The sequence below is a fragment of the Rhinatrema bivittatum genome, chromosome 4, assembly GCF_901001135.1.
Source record: "Rhinatrema bivittatum chromosome 4, aRhiBiv1.1, whole genome shotgun sequence".
NCBI lineage: Eukaryota > Metazoa > Chordata > Amphibia > Gymnophiona > Rhinatrematidae > Rhinatrema > Rhinatrema bivittatum.
Genome location: NC_042618.1, coordinates 346290216 through 346310937, shown reverse-complemented (window position 1 = coordinate 346310937; position 20722 = coordinate 346290216). Strand labels below are relative to the sequence as shown.

The window sequence follows — 20722 nt, the reverse complement described above, 5'->3', positions numbered from 1 at the left end:
AAATGCCCATTGCCGCCCAGCTGTCTCCAAAAACTCTACAGTGCAGAAACCTTAAAAAAAATGTAAAAACCCTCCTTTCCCCACCCCCTCCAATTCGCAGGTGGCATTTTGATTCTCACTTAAGCTTTCCCTTTGGTTATGTGCAGGACTGTGTTCAAAAAATAACTCCTTATTGTTTAAACCTCAGAAACCGTGTGTGTATGTGTGTGTGTGAGTTGGGGGGGGGGGGGGGTGTCGAGAGAGAGAGGAGGTGACGACGATGGAAAAAAAATATTTTTTTTTTGTTTTCTCACAATTCAGATTTAGAAATGTTCTTGTACATTTTAATGAATATTTTAGCCATCTGCAGAGATATGTATTTTTATTTCTCTTTTCTAGATGTGTCACTAATTAGCACTGAAGAATGTGCTTGCATTCTCGGACTGGAATTGTATTCACAATCCTAAGGCCCTTTCTGCACAATTATTGCAGGGAAGATAACGAGGCGCACGTGTCATTGCTGTTGTATATTCTGGAATCCTCTTCATTGTTCATTTCTAATATGTAGAATAATGGAAATACTTAACTAATAAATGAACTTCTCGTGGGAACAGGGAAACGTGATGTGTCCTGAGAAATGAAACCCCTGACTTACCAAGAATTCTAGGGCCAAGAGCATTAATTATTATCCCTTAAGTCATGTTTTCACAGCTTTGATGTCAGATCCTCCATCCTTCCAAACTATTTGGCCCTGGAGTATCCTCAGAGGTGGTGCAATCCGGCCCAGGCAGGGGAGTGATTACGGCATTCATTGCTATGGTGACCCCCTGCCACTGAGGTTATGCCTCACCCTTAAGCCTATGAGGGCTCTCAAAGTCACCTGGGGAGGGAGGATGGTTCTCATTTACACTTAAACCAGACAGAGTCTAGTTAGCATTTGCTAAGTGAAACACTATGGGGCCTGAAGCAAAACAGTGTGCTCAGCGGAGCGCACTGTTTTACCCGCGGTTGGACACGCATTTCGGAGGCACGTCCACAGCCCCTTATGCTCTAAGGGGATTAGTGTGTCCGCATCGCACGTCCAACACACCGCAAAACTAATAGCACTCATCACATGCAAGTGCATGTTGATGAGGCTATTAGTTATTCACTCCACATGCAAAAAAAATCGTGTGCCGGAACCGCACATTTTTACGCTCAGAAATTAACGCCTGCCCAGAGCAGGCGTTAAATTTTTGAGCACTCCAAAAATTACAAAAAGGGGGATGTACAGAAAGCACTGATTTTCTGTACATCCTCCGACTTAATATTGTGGCGATATTAAGTCAGAGGAACCAAAAGTTAAAATTTTTTTTTTTTTTTTTAAAGTGCAGGTGGTCAAGTTAGGGAAACGGACGCTCGTAAAATTGAGCTTCCGCTTTCCTAACCCACGGACCAGCCGACCTCTCCTGGGCACCCGCTGCTGAGGAGGCGCGAGGGGCACGCAAAACACCCCTAGCGCCTCCTTGGCAGCGTGACCCCCTAATTTAAATATTGCATGGCGCCCCCAGGAGAGGTGCCTGGGCGCGCGTTAGGGAAGCAGGCGCTCAACACTGAGCCCCGCTTTCTTTTGCGCAATTTTATTGCATCGGCCCCCCCAAATATATTGCTTTTGAAACAGAGTGTAAAAATATCTGCAGGGCCAAGTGATCTATGCTGACAAAGGGATGTTTTAAGCAATCAAATGGAAAGGGAATGCAAGCAAAGAACTTGCTGCTGTCTGCGATCTTCATCGGAAAGGCTAAGAGGGAAGTCAGCACAGCAAATAAACTTCCTGTATTTAGAAGTTTAATCTGGGCAGGAAGAAAATGCAGAAAACCAAAACTGGGGGGGGGGGGGGGGGGGTGCAAAGGGGAACAAGATTACTTTGGTGGCCAGCTTTATTCAGCCTTAGGGGCTGATGCAGTTAATGAGCGCAAAAAAACGGGCACTCAGCGTTGAGCGCCCACTTTCCTAATGGATGCCCAGGCAGCTCTCCTGGGTGCGCAATGCAATATGTAAATCAGGGGTCGTGCTGCCAAGGAGGCGCTAGGGACAAATGAACGCCCCCTAGTGCCTCCTTGGCAGCGGGCGTCCAGAAGAGGTGGCTGTCAGTGGGTTAGGAAAATGGACGCTCAGTTTTTGGAGTGCCGGCAGTCAGGTTCCCTAACCTGACTGCCGGCACTTTTTTTTTTTTAAACCTTTTAAACCTTTTGGTTCCTCCGACTTAATATTGCCATGATATCAAGTTGGAGGATGTACAGAAAAGCAGTATTTTCTAGAGATGTGAATCAGAACCGGAATCAGTTCTGATTCCGGTTCTGATTCACATCGTGTTTTTTTTTTCGTCCGGCCCGATCGCGGTTTTGTTTATCAGCTGCGCCCGAGCCGATAAACAAAAAACCCACCCCGACCCTTTAAAACTAATCCCTTAGCTTCCCCCACCCTCCCGACCCCCACAAAAAGTTTTTTACAGGTACCTGGTGGTCCAGTGGGGGTCCCGGGAGCGATCTCCCGCTCCCGGGCCGTTGGCTGCCACTAATTAAAATGGCGCCGATGGTCCTTTGCCCTTACCATGTGACAGGGTATCCGTGCCATTGGCCGGTCCCTGTCACATAGAGGGAGCACTGGATGGCCGGCGCCATCTTTAAAAATGGTGCGGGCCATCCAGTGCTCCTATCATGTGACAGGGGCCGGCCAATGGCACGGATACCCTGTCACATGGTAAGGGCAAAGGGCCATCGGCGCCATTTTGATTAGTGGCAGCCGACGGCCCGGGAGCGAGAGATCGCTCCCGGGACCCCCACTGGACCACCAGGTACCTGTAAAACGTTTTGGGGGGGTCGGCAGGGTGGGGGAAGCTAAGGGATTAGTTTTAAAGGGTCGGGGTGGGTTTAGGGGTTATTTTTGTGTGCCGTTTTTCCTGCCCTCCCCCAAAACGATAAGAGAACCCCCACGAACAATTTCGTGGGGTTTTCCTATTGTTTTGGGGAGCCCCCGATTTCTGACGATTTTGAAAATATCGTACGATATTTTCAATCGTCCGAAGCCCGATTCACATCCCTAGTATTTTCTGCTTTTCTGTACACTTTTTTGAGCGTAAAAATGTGCGGGTTGGGCGCATTTTTTTTTTTTTAGATCTAGGGTGAATAACTAATAGCCTCATCAACATGCATTTGCATGTGATAAGCGCTATTAGTTTCGCCGGGGGTTGGATGCCCGTTTTGGACGCGCTAATCCTTTTATAGCATAAGGGGCTGTGGACATGCGTCCAAATCGCGCGTTCAACCACGGGTTAAACAGTGCGCTCGGCTGAGCGCACTGTTTTGCATCTGCCCCTTAGTGAAATCTGCATAACCTATATAAAAGAAAGTTCTTAACTGTATTCTCTGTACCATAACTGCCTCAGATGTAAGATTAAATCTGTTTTTTTTGTGCAGTTCATTCAAGGCTCAATAAAGAAGGTATGCACTTGACTTTGGAAGATTACAGTGAAAATCATTACCAATCTTTCACCTTGGTTATTATATTTCCCATCTTCATGTTATCATCCTTCAGGGCAAATAAACTTATTCTGCAGTGCTCCAACACGGTCAATATTTATTTGATTCAGATATGCATTAGATATCCTCTTTCAGTGTATAGTGCTCTTGCAACAAACTCTTGGAATGGAACCTCTAAATTTTTGTTCTATCTTCCCAAGAAATTTGTAGTTATGTATTCTGGTGGAGGAATATATAAGGTAGAGCCTGTCAGAATAAGAAAATGTGAGAAGGAAAAGACCTGGGCTCGGATGATGCCTTTCATACAAACTAACCCAAAGCACTTCATACAGCCATGATGTTACGCAGCAGACACAAGTATAAAGAGACAGAGAACAGGACACACAGAGAGAGGTTAAGTGTCTGTGCATGTAGGGTTGCAGTTAAGGGTCGGGCTTCATACCAAACTGCAAGTAAAGGCGCTAGTGCTACACCCCAGGCCCTGTTGGTTTCATAGCTGTATGTTCTGACTACATAGCAGCACCCCTGTGCTCAAAATCTTTAGTGCCTGCAAAATCATATATACTCTCAGAAATGCCCTTCTTCATGGACAAGCAGTAACAATACAGCCACAAAAACTGGTGATGTCATCTGACGGTGCCGGGTCGAAGCCTGCTCTCACCAAGCTCATAAAAGGCAAAAAAGACTTTTCTGAGTATGCACGGGAGTTCCTGTGCTGCTGTCGCTACGTGCATTCCCTCAGACTTTTTTGCCCACTTAGTGAACAGTCAGTATCTTGTTCTCTCCATGGACACTGTGAAATTTTTTAGGATTTTTTCAATATATTTTAATTTTGTAGTAATTCTTAAAAAAAAAGAAAGATATTTTATATTTTTTTCATTTTCTCCTCTTGTCCAGAACCATGTTGGAGAAACCAGAGAACGGCAAGAAGCCCTTTAAACTTTGTACAAAATGCTGCTATAAAATGGTGAACAGGGACCTTTATGACCTCTGTTTGAGGTGCCTGGGCCCTGACTGTGATGTGTCCCAACTATAGCCCTTGTGGAAAAATGTCCCTCAGGGCCTGGTTCTTCAGGGACATGAAGATGAGGTATGAGCTATCTTCACCATCGGAAAAAGGAAGTCAGGTTCAAAAACATCAAACATCAAAACCAAAAAATGAACATTCGCCTTCATGCCAGATTGAAAAGAGAAGCGGAAGGTATCTTTCCCCAGAGACAGTGGTACTGAAAAAATACTGTGCTGAAGAGCAAAAGATAGCACCAAAGCCACAAAAAGACACTTCGGAGCAGAGTGTGACACAGAACAATCACCAGGCCGACAAACATCACAGCACTGACAAGAGCTTGGCACCGTTGTGCCACAGAGCCACATGCTCTTTTACAGCATGATTGGATGAGTCCCAGATGCTGCTGGACAAGAAACTTATCGCCAAAGGTAAAGTTCAGCTCAGATAGGTTTATCTTCAAAAATCACTTCCTATACTGGTGCCACAATCAGATCCCTTTTCAAGAAAGACAAAGGGACCAGAAGTCACTTCCCTCCATTGCCGGAGTGTCACTCCTTCGTTCAGAGGCTATGGACTGACTTTGTTAAATCATATATGACAGAGATACCATTAACTTCAACAGGATGTGCGTCCACAACCCCTTATGCTATAAGGGGATTAGTGCGTCCAAAACGCGTGTCCAAGCCCCCCCCCCCCCAATGAAGCTAATAGCGCTCATCACATGCAAATGCATGTTGATGAGGCTATTAGCTATTCTCTCCCGATGCAAAAAAAAAAAAAAATGTGCACCTCACGTGCACATTTTTACCCTCAGAAATTAACGCCTGCCCGGAGCAGGCGTTAATTTCTGAGCAGCCCAAAAAGTGTACAGAAAAGCTGAAAATACTGCTTTTCTGTCCTTCCTCTGACTTAATAGCATGGTGATATTAAGTCGGAGGAACAAAAAGGAGAACTTTTTTTTTTTTTTAAAGTGTGCAGACGGTCAGGTCAGGAAAAGGGACCCTCGTAAACTTGAGCGTTCGTTTTTCTAACCCACTGACGGCCACCTTTCCTGGGCGCCCCCCGCTGACCGAGGAGATGCTAGGGACGCACAATTTCCCCTGGTGCCTCCTTTTTACCACGGCAGCTGATTTAAATATGAAATCAGGTGTCCCGGAGAGGTCGATCAGCACGTGTTAGGAGAGCAAGCGCTCAATCACGAGCACCCCTTTTTCCCCGCACCGGCATTGCATCGGCCTGATTGTAAATAAAACAGCATGGGTTAGTTAAGGGGGAGAATACCATAACAAATAAATCTCCTTCTTTTCGGGTGCTGGGATAGCCACCACCTCCCCTAAGAGTTTTTAAGCAGCTCCATAGAGGGAATCTGGAGACAGTCTCTTTTGTCTTACTGAAGATAGTAAGGAGCTGTTTTTTCCCATTGGCTTTCCAGGCCCAATCAGTGGAACCAGGCTCACCCAGCCTGGGGGTCTTGATCAGGGCTGGGAGGGTATTCCTTCCAGACCACTCCCTGGCTGGTTGGGATTTCTCTCTGGGTTGTTTTCTTGGGTTTTGTATTTCCTGATTTGTAGGAAACTGGTGGAATCCTGTGCACCTCCTGGACTTAGGGAGAGGAGAACCCTTCTTGCGGGGCTGCATAAGTTAGGGGATGACCTGCCCCTCCACACCCTCGAACAGGATGGAGGAGGTGGTGACCCGGGTGGTAACTTCATTGGAAGGGGAAAAATCTCTGATTTGAGATCAGGAGTAAGAGTCTGGCTGCCCCTTCTTACCTGAGAGGAACACCACAAGCTGCTGTTCCCTGTGAGGATCCCCTCCCATCCGGGATCCAGAGGACAAGCAAAAGAACAAGGAACAAATCAAACTGAGTAAGAACTTTTCTTACCATCGATGAGTATGCCTGCCCGTAATCTTTGCCTCTGGGAAGAGAGAGGTAAATTTCAACTCTCTGTGCTAAGACTGGTATTGCCCATTGTTACCTGGGTTGGAGGGGAAGCGCACTGTACTGTATCGACCTGTTAATTAGTTACCTTCCTAACTATAGCCAGCTAACTTAGGACAGCTCTTTGACTCAACCAGACTTAGCAGCCTAAGTCATCCAGCTAACTCTGAATATTGGAGTTAGCCAGTTATCTTATCCAGCTAACTCAACTCCTCCCAGTTATGCCCCTGGACCACTCTAACTTATCTGGTTAAATTCTAGCTGCCTAACATATTGGCTGGCTAGAATTTAGCTGGATAAAGACTGAAAATATTGTAGCTGGGTAAGCTATTTAGATGAATAACTATTACATTATCCATCTAAATGGCTTTTGAATATGGACCTCAATGTCTTTGTCTTTCCTTACTTAAACTACTGGCTAATATTGAGCATAATTTTAAAAATTCAGTGACAAATACCTCTTTTATTTTCCAGATCTGCAGTTTCTGGGATTCATAATAGACTTCAACAAATATCAACTAACACCCTCTCATTGATTGGAATTCATGAGGTCATTTCTTGATTCCCCAAAAGGGAAAGCTGTCCTGCTGGTTCAAAGGCAAGTCACCTTAGCACAGATGATGTGCTCTCGATGTGAGTGCAATGGGTGACTGAGATCTTTCATAAAGCTGCTCAGTCACATGACCTCTACAGTACAGTGACACCTTTAGCTTGTTTAGTATGAGACTATCTCAGTGGCATCTCAAATATCTTGGAAACAGCACCTCCAACCTCTAACATTTTTTAATTTTTGTTTATTTAGTTGATTTATAGTCTGCTTTTTCAGGCACATCAAATCGGGTTACATTCAGGTACTGGAGGTATTTCCCTGTCCCCAGAGACCTTACATCAAGGATAGGTATTTCCAGTCATCTTATTTCATCCTTATAATGGTGAACAAAGAGAGAGAATCTTCTATGCAGTCAGAGCTTCCAAACGCCCTTCATTCGGCAAATTCTAACCAATGCCTCTCAAGGTTGGAAAGTACACCTCAATGCAGTTTATTCACAAGGGGAATGGTCTCCCTGAGAAGTCGGCCTTCACATCAACCTACTACAGCTAAAAGCTATATTCAGAACTCTTCAAATATTCGCGACATGATTAAGCAATATAATAGCTCAAATTTAAACATATAATCAGGTACTAATGTTTTATATAAATAAGCAAAGGGGAACAGGTTCAGCACAACTTTGCAAAGAGCACTGAAGATACGGAACTGGGCAATGAAAAGAAACATCTAACTTTCAGAGGTTTATCTTCCAGGAAAGAACAATGTTTTAGTGAAAATGCTGAGTTGTCATCTTCAGCCACATGAATAGTTTCCACATGGATGCAGTACAATTCCTGTTTCATCAACAGGGAGCTCCATCCATAGATCTTTTTGCAGCATTGTTCAATCACAATGCCTTGTTATTGTTTGAAGAAACCATCATAGGACGCTCTATTGATGGATGCATTTTCAGTTCCAAAGAACTGGTATAAGCATTTCCTCCTATACTTCTAATTTCCAAGATGATATATAAGCTATGGAGAGATGCCGGAACCATGATCCTAGTAGCTCCCTAATAGCCCTGACAAATCTGGTGACTTCCAACATATCCAAACCTCATGACTCAGTTCAAGGGTTCTGTTCTTCACCCCACCCTTCAGTCTCTAGCACTCACAGAATAGATATTGAAAGCAGAATAATAGGGGACATGTACCTTTCTTGAGGTAGAACGATGAATGCTCTCTTGAGGGGGTCAAACAGGTACTATTGGAAGCAAGGAAGCCTTCTGCCAGACAGTCCTATAACTTCATTGGAAAGGATTTTCCCTCTGGGGTGCTGCTTATAATGCAAAAGTTCTGTTCCCTTAACTTTGTGCTACCTTGTTGATTCAGGTTTAAAATCAAACTATCTTAGAGAACATTCAAGTGCTATAGCAACTTACCATCAGCATTCAGATGGCCTCTCAATTTTTCAAGACCCCTTAGTATCAAACTTACCAAGACCCCTTAGTATCAAACTTATATAACTTAAGGTCTTTGATAAAGGTGTCTCCATCTAAATGGGACTTAAATGTGGTATTTGCTCAGCTAATGAAGCCTCCATATGAACCAATAGATACAACAAAGAAAATTTGTAACTTGGGAATTTCTATTTCTTGTAGTGATTACCTCAGCATGTAGAGTCAGTGAACTTCAAGCACTGGTACATTATTCATCCTACACTCCAGTTTCCAATAACAGAATTTCTGCCCAAAATAGTATCTCCGTTTCATCTGAATCAGTTCATAGTGCTGCCACTTTTCTTCCCAAATCCACATTCTTCACCAGCAGAGCAAGCTCGCCATGCATTAGACTGTAGAAGAGCCATTCTAATCTACTTGAATAGAACAAAGCCCTAAAGAAAATCATCTCAATTATTTTTATCTTATGACGACAGAAAAGGCTTGTCGGTTATGAAGCAGACTCTGTCCAGATGGCTGTCTCTCTGAATTTCACATTGCTTCACAAATGCTGGTCTTCACCTTTCACAATCCATAAAGGCTCACCAAGTTAGAGATTTAGAACAATGATGGAACACCTTAGCTTCAATATAAGTTATCTGCAAAGCAGTCACTTGGTTGACTAATCATATGTTTAACAAAAATTATTGTTTGCAGCAGGACTCGAGCACAGACAGTAACTTTGGCCAAGCCATTTTGAAAAAAAATCTATTTAAGTAACAATTTCAACTTCCCATAAATTTTTTTTTGATAATGGATTGCAATTCAACCAACTTAGTAACATAGATAGTAACACAGTAAAGACTGCAGAAAAAGCCCAAAATGGTCCATCTAGTCTGTCCGGCAAGCTTCCCAAAGCAGTCACTGCTGCTCCATGCAGGTTACCCCCATGTTTCTTTTAAGGGTAGTATAACTGCTGCTCCATGCTGGTTAAGCTTTTTTAATTTATTCCCATCCTCTAACCAAATACAAAGGAATTAATTTCCTTGCAGCCCTCAGCTTTGGAGTCCCCATTCATGTGGCTGTATTGTTACTGCTTGTCCATACAGAATGCAGAAGAATCAGCCAAACAATCCCTCCTTCTTCCCCGTTGTTATGCCCCTTATCTCTGATCCAAAGTAACTCCGGCATAGCCTCTGGCAGCATGCTGTTCTAAAGACCCAGAATAGAACTTCCTGAAACTCTGGACTTCCTTTATAGGTCCTCTAGCTGGGACTTCCTGTGGTGTGGGCTGATGACATCATATCTTCCAGGAAGATATAAGGAAGTCCTTTGCAACCAGCCAATGCCTCAGCAAGAGGTCCCATGGTGTGCTTTGTGTCCCAGTGTGTGTTGCTACTTAGTCTCCCTGATTCTCACTTTGTCTTTGCCTTGCCTGTAGCTTGTCTTGTCTGTCTTGTTCTTTGATCCCTTTCCTCAGCCTGATTTCCTGGTTCTGACCCTTGTTTGGATTTTGACCCTGCTTCATCTGCTGCCTGCCCTGACCACTGCCTGTCTCTCGTCTCTGCTGTCAGCTGCCTGCCCTGATTCTTTGCTTGGACTCGGACTCTCTGTTCTACTGGATTGCTCTACAGACCCACCTAAGACCTGCTGGCCTGCCAGAACCCAAGGGCTCAACCTGTGGGGGAGGTGACTGGTATAGGCGAAGCTCCAGCCAGTCTCACCTAAGGACTTCTCTACCAGCTGTCGGTGCTGAGTGGGTTTCCCCACTAGGCAGTGTCAATCACACCATAGCACAAAGGATCCACTCTTTCAGTTAGAATTACAGGTTGCTGAGGCCATGGACCTGGCGGTCCTGGCTGCTGTACAGGTCATTCCCTGCATGGCCCAATGGATCCAGCAGCAGCAGCAGCAGCAGCAGAATGTTCTGGACCAGGTCACTGGGGTTCTGGACAGGCTGGTGGCTTGCCTGGTTGTGCTCCCAGTCCTACAACCAGCTGCTCCTCTGTCTCCAGACTGGTACTGCAGTTTCCACCTCCACCATAGCCCTCTGAATGCAAGGGCTTCCTTTAATTTGTGTCAAATGCACTTTGACCTATAGCTGGGCCTCTTCCCTATGGACAAAGTGAAGGTGACATATATCTTATCTCAATTAGGAGCGTCGGTGCTGACTTTGACCTCTCCCTTCTGAGAGAGGGATGATCCTCTCCTCTCTGACCTGGACCACATCAGCAGGAACAGAACTCCTCTAGATCCAGCAAGGCTACAGTACAGTGGGAAACTATGCAGTTCATTTCTGAACCCTTGCTTTGGAGCTCTAGCGGAGGGAGAACAGTTTAACAGTGATCTTCCACAAGGGCCTCTCAGGAGCCATCAAGGATGAGCTTGCGGGCGAGATTTTCAGCCACCTTGTAAGGCCTTATCAGCTTGGCCATTCAGCTGGATCTCTGCTTTCAGGAGCAGGCCAGAGAGAGGGGTGCCTCCTGGTGCACCATAGGACCTCCAGCCTGTCCTTGCCCTCTGGCTCATCTGGGACTGAAGAAGCTGCCACCCCATCTGAAGAATCCATGCAGTTAGAGCGATGCATGCTCTCCTCAGAAGAGAAAAAGGCATCTAAACTTGTGTCACTACTGTGCGGGTTCAGGGCATTTTGCGACACGCTGTCCGGCCAAGTCAGACAAACACCAGGTCCTAGATTTGGTAGGAGATGCCACCCTAGGTCATCCTGATCCCTCTATCTTGTTTCCAGTTTGTCTCCATGGGGGAGGATTCCGAGTTCACCTGCAAGCCTTCCTAGATACTGGTGCAGCCAGCAACTTCATAGCTGAGGAGCTAGTAACTTGGAATGGGATCACCACTAAGCCTTTGGAAACAGTCCTCACGGTTTCAACGACAACAGAGAGTATATGTCCAGTCAGATTACCCACTGCACAGATGTGCAAATGCAAATGTGCCTGCTCCATCAGGAGCAAATCCACATTTATACCTTACTGGGAGCTATCAACAACATTATCTTGCGCCTTCCCTGGATGAGGCAACACTGACCCCAGACTGACTGGGGCACCTTGGAATCTCCTGGTGGGGTTCACCCCTGTCAGATGCATTGCTTAGTCTCACTCCAAACCTCAAGGGTCCAGGGTCAAGTGACTTAGTTGACAAGCCTGGCTTACCCCCACAGTACTCGGACAATGCGAATGTGTTCAGTAACAAGCTGAGACCTTACAACCCCACCATGCCAACAACTGTGCTATAGACTTGCTTCCTGGCAAGCTCCCACACAGAGGCTGAGTATACCTGCTATCTGCTCCAGAAATAAAAGCCATGAGCAAATACATTAAACAGAATTTAGATAGGTTTTATTCACCCATCATCATCACCTATAGGGGCTGGCTTTTTCTTTATGGGGAAGAAGGATGGATCCCTGCGCCTCTGTATTGATTATCGTGATCTTAACTCCGTTACTAAAAGTTACCACTATCTACCTTTCATGATCTTGGAGCTCTTTGATCGCCTACATGGTGCCCAAGTCTTTACGAAGTTGGACCTTCGGAAAGCCTACAATTTAATCAGGATTTGTGAAGGCAATGAATAGAAAACTGCCTTTAACACTCACGATGGGCACTACGAGTATTTAGTGATTTCCTTCGGGTTGTGCAATGCCCCTGCTGCATTTCAATTCATGGTGAATGAGATCTTTCAGGACCTCCTCTACACTCATGTTGGTCTACCTGGATGACATCTTAGTCTTCTCCAAGTCCATGATGGAACATCAAACTCATGTCATGTAATTCCTCAAAGGGACCGTGAATACCACCTCTATGCTGTTAGAGAAGTGTGCCTTTGAACAGGAAAAACTTCTCTTTTTGGGGTACATTATCTCTGCCTAGGGCCTCCGTATGGATCCAGACAAGTTAAAGGCCATCCTAGACTGGCCTCGCCCTGTTGGTCTCAAGGCACTGCAATGTTTCTTGGGCTTCGCCAACTACTATAAGCAATTTATTTCTAACTACTCCTAGCAGCTCCACTCATAGACTTGACTAAGAAGGGATTGGATACCAAAAACTGGACCAATACTGCCATTAAAGCCTTTGAACAAATCAAGGGAGAAGAAAAAAGGGTTCGCACTCACAAAGCGGGGAGTAGCTGGCTTGTTACGGCGGTTAATACCCCAAACCAAATGTGCCTGATACTTCACTTTCGATGCATATCCAGCATGGCTCTCTGCTTCAACAGCATGGGAGAAGAATAAACTGATACTTCAAGCATATCCAGCATAGCTCCCTGCTTCAACAGCAGGGGAGAAGAAAAACAACCAATAAGGGCTGTATAACATAGTCTGAGTAAAACAAATAAGCATGGGTGTAGCTTGCTTATTGCGGCGGTTACTACCCCTACTACCCCTAACTAATCAAGCTAGATATTTCACTTGGATGCAGCTCCATCACTGCTTTCTACATTAATGGTGGGGGTGGAAGGGAAATAGAACCAAGAGCTAAGAGAAACAGATAAGTATGAGAGAAAAAAGTGTGTGAAGCTTGCTGGGCAGACTGGATGGGCCATTTGGTCTTCTTCTGCCGTCATTTCTATGTTTCTAATTCACATAGCATCCATGCTTACACCATCCAGATTCGATCAAACCCTTTATCCTGGAGGTAGATGTGTCCACCCTTGGGGTAGGCACTATCCAACCTGCAACATAACAACAATGACACACTTGTGACCTGCTCCTACTTCTTGAGGAAATTCTCCTCAGTGGAGAAAAATGATATCATAGGAGACCGTGAATTGCTAGCGGTCAAGCTAGCCTTGGAAGAGTGGCGTAATTTGCTGGAAGGAGCCAAGCACCAAGTGACCATTTATATGGACCATAAAAACCTAAAACACCTGGCACAAGTCCAGACATTAAACCCCAGGCAAGCCCACTTGTCTCTATTTTTCAATCAATATGACTTTGAGTTGCGGTATCGATCCAGTGAAAAGATTTGTTGAGCTGATGCCCTCTCCCAGTCCTTCGATACCAAAGGGACTCTAGATCCTCCAAAATACATCATTGATCCAGCCAAGATTGTGGTTGCTGTCACTTTCATAGTTTCTCCTGGGAAGACAGTGGTACCTTGACACCTGTGACAAAAGGTTCTTGAATGGGTACATGACTCATCTCTCTGGTCATCCTGGCATTACCCAGACACTGGAACTGATCGTGCAACACTACTGGTGGCCTCAAATGAAAACCAACATTCAACGCTATGTAGGGTCCTGCCCTACTTATGCCATGCAGAAAGTTGTCAAAGCACAACCATGTGGGGTATTACAGCTGCTGCCAGCCCCCATGGACCCTGGACCCATGTGGCCACAACTTCTGTGACTTTCCCTTCTCTAGCAGCCATACCATCCGGGTAGTCATGGACAGATTCTCGAAGATGGCACATTCCATTCCTCTCTCTGGCCTCCCATCAGCATCTGAATTAGCCAAGATATTTGTACAGCACATCTTTAAGCTGCACGGACTTCCATGCCAATTCTTCTTGGACCAAGAGGTTCAGTTTATGGTTCATTACTGGAAGAATCTATGCTGTAAGTTTGGAATAACCCTGGACTTCATATCCACTTATCACCCCAGAGTAAAAGTCAAACTGAACAGGTGAATCAAAGTCTTAAAGCCCTCTTGCAGGCCTATATGAATCAAAAGATAGGACAACTGGGCATCTCTGCTCCCCTGAGCCAAATTGACACACAATCACATGAACAGTTCTACAAGTGCGTCATCATTTTTTATCATCTTTGGACACCATCTCTGGATACCCAGGATGGTTCACACTCCTGACAACTGCCCAGTAGCTACTGTAAGGGGACAAGAGCTCCAAGACTTATGGATAAAACCCACCAGCTCCTGGATCAATCAGCCAAGTGCTCCAAGGCTCAAGCTGAAAAAAGTTGCCCCTTCATTGCACCCAGGGACTCTAGACTGGCTCAGTACAATGAATCTCAGATTAAAGATGCCCTTCATGAAATTTGCAACTCGCCATATTGGGCCTTTCCCTGTGATGCAACAGCTGGGTCCTGTCGCCTAAGGACTCTGGCTACCATCCTCTGAAAGTATATGACGTCTTCCACATTTCCCTTCTCAAATCTGTGATGTTCTCTTGGCCAGGAAGACCACCATTTCAAACTCCTGAGGTAGCCACGGAGGAAGATACCCAATATGAGGTACAGGAAATTCTAGACTCCTGAAGAGTTCGTAATCGGCTGCAGTATCTCATTACCTGGAAGAACTATGGCCCTGAGGAGAATTCATGGGAACCTGCCACCAATCTGTAAACTCTCCAGCTGGTGGTGGAATTCTACTGCAGGTTCACCTGGATGTCCAGGCCCAGAAGAGTGGGAAGGGGGCTTTACAGGAGGAGTACTGTTATACCCCTCAACTCTGATCCAAAGCAACTCTGGCATAGCCTCCAGCAGCATACTGTTCAAAGACCTGGAATAGAACTTCCTGCAACTCTGGATTTCCTTTATAGGTCCCCTAGCCAGGACTTCCTGTGATGACATCACATCCTCCAGGAGTATATAAGGAAGTCCTTTTCAACCAGCCAGTACCTCAGCAAAAGTCTCCTGGTGTGCCTTGTGTCCCAGTGCCTATTGCTAGTTAGTTTCCTTGTTCTCATAAGAACATAAGATAAGCCATACTGGGTAAGACCAAGCTTCCATCAAGCCCCGCATCCTGTGTCCAGCAGTGGCCAATCTAAGTCACAAGTACCTGGTGTTGGAGTCATTTTTTGTTGCTTTGGCTGAGGATGTGTGTGGAGGTTGGGCCGTGTGGGTTCAGAGTTCTCACCCAGACACAGATTAGTTTGAAGGCCACAGGCCAGCCTCTGAGTGAACTCATATTTACTGTGTTGCACTGTGAAATGCTTATGAACAGGCAAGTCTGTTTATTTTAGTTTTTCCAGTAGGTCTATGATGAGAAAGCAAGCAATTAACTTATACTAAAGCCTGAGAGAGAGTAAAGGCCATAGAGCTGCACCTGAAATTGATAAGAATTCAGAGGGAGGGAACATCGCTGCTTTTACCAAGCATTTAATGTATAAGGAGAAATAACAGCTAGAGAGAGAGGGAGAGCGTACTTCCAGACGTGATAGCACAGGCTGATCATTTGGAAACATGTAAGCTTTTTATATATATATAGCAATTGCTATTATCTACCATTACTTCTTCAGTATGATCTGATTTTATTTGTTCTCTCCTCATATTGCTCAAATAAACTAACATTCCTAAGTACCTGGAACCATGATGTACAGAATCAAAGTTTGTGTGCGGCTATTTGTGTAGGGAATAAGCTCCTGGGTTCAAGCCCCCAGGCATAATCCTAGTAATTGTGTGTGTTTATATTGGGTAAGCCCCCGAGGTAGTCCTGTATGCACGCAGGCAATAAACCCCTCAGGTAGCCCCAATAAAGATCTCAGTGAGATTAGCCCCCCAGGTCAGAGCCCCAAGGCAGAATGCTAGTGAGCATGGTCTGAATCCAGAACACCTGGCAAGTATCCAAATATTAAACAGATCCCAAGCTATTATTCCTTATTGATTAATAGCAGTTTATGGACTTCTCCTCTAGGAACTTATCCAAACCTTTTTTAAACCCAGTTATATTAATTGCCTTAACCATATCCTTTGGCAATGAATTCCAGCTGAATCTACCCAGTGGGGTGTAGCGCCAAGGGCTGCAAGCTGCTAGTCCTCAAGCTCTCCAATAACCCCGAGAAGCATGAGCCCAGTAAGGTGTGCGCATGCGAGTGAGGAGGTTTAACCCTGCACGGAGATTTAGCAAGAGCTAGGTATGAAAATCCGGTGATCCTGGTTGTGACCCGATTGCTTTGTTCCCTGTCCTGTCCTTTACACCCCTCCACCCCTCCCCTAGGTGCTGCAAAAGCTTAAAAATAAAAATAATTTAAAAAAAAAAAAAAAAAAAGCTCCTTAGCGGCGGACAGCCACGAAAACCAACGCTGGGTTTTTGCGGGTGTCGGTTTTTGTGACCGGCGTACGGCAATCACGAAACTGACCCTAGCACATCATTGCTAACGCGACCCCCTAATTTAAATATTGCATGGCACCCACCCCCCACCCCCTTTGGGGCACCATGTGCACATTAAGCGCCCGCTTTCTACGCGCCTTTATTGCATTGGCCCCTTAGAGAGTAAATAACTGATTTATATTAACCTGTTCAAGTCCTTTCATGATTTTGTAGACCTCTATCATATCCTCCCTCAGCCGTCTCTTCTCCAAGCTGAACACCCCTAACCTCTTTAGCCTTTCCTCATAGGGGAGCTTTTCCATGCCCCTTATTTTGTTCACCCTTCTCTGCACTTTCTCCAATGTAATTATATCTTTTTTGAGATGCGGCGATGAGAAATGCACACAATATTCAAGATGCATTCTCACTATGGAGTGATACAGATGCATTATGACATTCACTGTTTTATTTGCCATTCCTTTCCTAATAATTCCTATCATTCTGATTACTTTTATTACCACTAGAGCACACTGAGCCGATGATTTCAATGTCTTATCCACTATGATACCTAGATCTATTTCCTGGGTGGTAACTCCTAAATGGAAACTAACATCATGTAACTACAGCAAGGGTTATTTCCCCTATATGCATCACCTTACACGTGTCCACCTTAAATTTCATTTGCCATTTGGAAGCCGTACAATTGCCATGCATCAAAATGGCACTGTCCAGTGTGGTGAATGTGTCAGAGTTAATTAACTCCGACGCAACCCCAGTGGAAAGCATCAGAAGTAAGAAGAGGGTGTCGAGGGAGAAGCGCGAGGCCTGGGCTCTGGGCCTGGGCCTGAACCAAGGCCAATACCCAGGCGTCGGGATCTGGCTTTGAGGCTTTGGGCCTAGGTCTGTGCTACAGGTCTGAGCTCCAGCCAAAGCTGAGGCCCAGGCATCAGGATCCGGCCTCCAGGTTGGGTCGCAGGGTCAGGCCTGGGTCCGGGCTGAGGCCCGGAGCTCAGATCACCTTGGCCTAGATGGAGCACGGACCCATGCCCGACACCGGGGCTGAGGCCCCGGTGTCGGGCATGGGTCCGTGCTCCATCTAGGCCAAGGCCCAGGTGTCAAGACCTGGCCTCTGGGCCGAGTTGCAGTTTCGGGCCTGGGCTCAGGCTCCGGTCCAGGCTGAAATGAATAGCCCTTATTCACTGCGTTTTTAAAATTAATTTGAAATGAATGCACATCCCTACTAGGCTGTGTCAACCTCATGACAGCAAAAAGGGTCCACTCTTCCAATCAACATGACACCTGTTCAGTTGAAGTTAGCTGGAAAATAGAAGGATGTGCATGGCAATGGCAATGCGAACTCCTATGCATGCTCAGAAAGATCTTTTTTGCCTTTCTCAGCTTGAAGAGAGCATGCTCCAACTTGGTTCCGTCAGATGACATCATCCATTTGTGTGACTATTTGTTGTGTTGTCTATATCTTCACTTCATTGGTTATTTACATACCAAATTGGTTCTTCAAATTCTTTTGCTTGGTGAGAGGATTTGTGTATCTCAAAATCATTTGTGACTGGTCTTATTTAAAATTTGAAACAAAAGGTTTTGTTAAACTAAAAAAAAAAACAAACAACCTCAAATGGGCAAAGCAGTAACGTCAGAATACTGGGAGATTGTGTCACACCAGATATCTTATAGAAAGATCAGTGGGAGCAGTACTAAAACTTATCCAGGTATTAAACTGCTTTGTCCCTACTTCATGTAGAAAAAAATTTGTTTAACATATAAAGAGAATTTTTAAGTTTTTTTTTCTTTTTTCCTTGAGCTGGAATTCCATGGCAGTTTGTGCTCAGTGGGGAAAGGACCCCCATACTGTTCCCTTGGTCTCATCATGATCCCTCCTTTACTGGCAAATATTCATTATTAAACTGGATAACATTGCACCATTAGAAGCTTTAATGTATGGATACTGGAGCGCTATAAAGCTTTCTGAAACAGAACAGAGATGACAAGATTGTCATAACAACTGTCCACAGGGTCTGACCTGTTCCAGTTTTGCACCTGCTTTGCTATGAATATTCGGTTGGCTAGAAAAGGAGGCTGCCTGTGGTGTATTGTGCACATGCTTTTAACTTGCCTCATTAGTCAATGTATAATAATTAAAAAAACAAAACAAAATAAAACTGTTAGCGTCTCACCATGGGCTGAACCAAGCAGAGCTGAGAATCAACCTTGGCTTGGATGGGGCTGTTGGGTCCTTCGGGGCTGTCCGGTCTCTCCCTTGGGTCTGCTCCAGTCCAGGTGAAGGGGTCAGAGATCGGGGGTTGGGCGTTTAGAGTCTTCAGTTCCAGCTCCAGTTCCGCCTCCAGCTCCGCCTCCTCTTTGGCCTCTTTGTTGCTCTCTTCCAGGTGCTTCATGAGCACCGCAATCACAACGTTAACCAAAACAAACTGCGCGGTCAGCACAAAAGAGACAAAGTAGATTGGAGAGATGACCGTGTTGTAACAAGTAGAATCCTCGCCGCAGTCTCGCAGAGTATCCTGGTGTTGGGGGGGGGGGGGGGGGGGGGAATAAACCAATCATGTGATTAACCTTTTATCTCTTCATTATCTTACATGTTAGTAGGCATTGCTAGGCACGTCAAAGGTGATTAGGTTCAGAGAGCAAACCTGGGTCATATTCTTGTGTAAAAGTTTTGGATTTACATGGATTTTTTTAAGCACACTCACCTGGCTCATGACTTGGCCTATTGCCTACATTTAGTAATTGATCCAAGAACTGATGGTAACCAGAGATTTCAAGTATATAATAGACTTTATACTGTGAAACAGAACCATCTTGCAATACTATGAGTGGCTGGAAAAGTCACTGGTCCACATGAAGTATTCTTTAGAAGAAGACAAAATTAAACTCATACTACTACTGTTAGTTATATAGTGGCATCAGACATATGAAGGGCTGTATAGAACTGCATAAGAGAAAGACCCTGCTCTTGGAGCTTACAATCTCAGTCAAGAAAGAGATAAGATAGACAAAAACAGAAGGCCTGGGTTAATATCAAGAAGGGTATATACAGAATAAATCAAAAACAGGTAGGTTAGGTGGAATGAAAGTTGCAAGAAAGAGTCTCTGAACAATCTGGTATAATCTGTCACCAAGCGGCCTGTCTCCATAGAGAACTCACCCAAAGCACCCTTACGTTTCCCCCTTTGTCATATTTAGTATGAAGATATATGTTTCAAGCTCCAATACCGCTGCTCTCCCATCTTGTATCTTAGATTGGTCCCATGGAGGCCCAGCTCTTGGAACAATGGGTTCGGCTAGAACTCTTACCTACCTAAGGGTGGAGGCTCTGCGCTAGTCATGTTAGCTGAGGTTGATCTGTAACAATCGGAATTCTTTTTCCTCTGGGGGGTGGGGGGGAGGAGGAATAGGAGGATAATAAGAGCAGTCTAACAAGCCGATGAATAGCCACAGGTTAGGAAAATGGACACTCGTTAATTGAGCATCTCTTTTCCTAACCTGACCGCCGGCGCCATTTTTTTATTTTATTTTATTTTTTCCCGGACATTCTAATTTTTTAGTTCCTCTGACTTAATATCGCCATGATATTAAGTCAGAGGAATTACAGAAAAGCAGTTGCGTGTGATGAGCGCTCTTACCTATGTGCGCGATTGGACGCACATTTTGGACGCACTAACCCCCGTTTTGCATCAGGGGTTATGGACGCAAATCCAAAACGCGCATCCAATCGTGGGTTGAGCCGTGTGCTGCAGCCAGCGCACAGTATTGCATCGGCCTGTAAGAGTTTCTTCTTTGAGTGGAGACCAGAAAGTTCAGTAGGAACAGGAAGTAGAGTTGATTCCACTGCAGAAATTATTAAATTGGTGGTGGACATAATAGGTATTTACATGAACTGGTAGTCAAGGCATAAAACAATAAAGATAATTAATGTAACTGCAGGGGGTTGTAATACAGCAAAATTTGGTAACCTATGGCAGGATTATTAAGTGTATTAGTGGACAGCTAAATTTGGTAGCTAATGGCAGGATTATTAAGTGTATTATTGAATAAAGTGTTAATGGAAAGATTGTAGCAGATGGATGGTAATGGGAGGTTTATTAGTGTACTATGTACAATAGATGATTAAGGGCAGGCCATGATTAAACAGTATTTGGATGTCTATGGCAGGATTATAAATTTATGTTTTATGTATTTTATTGCTATTTATTGATTTTTTTAATTGATTTTTATAATTCTACTTTTAATGTCTTTTTTTGCTGTTTTAATTTGTCCTGTTTTATT

At 44.8% G+C, this 20722-nt stretch overlaps 1 protein-coding gene across 8 annotated transcripts in view; it reads right to left on the bottom strand.

The window, feature by feature from the left end:
• CACNA1G (calcium voltage-gated channel subunit alpha1 G) overlaps positions 1–20722 on the bottom strand; it is a 468525-nt gene that overhangs the window by 40875 nt on the left and 406928 nt on the right. For all 8 annotated transcript variants that reach the window (XM_029600643.1, XM_029600645.1, XM_029600651.1 and 5 more), the window contains one exon: positions 18616–18957. In XM_029600643.1, coding sequence (XP_029456503.1) covers positions 18616–18957 — 342 coding nt within the window. The remainder of the gene's footprint in view (positions 1–18615; positions 18958–20722) is intronic.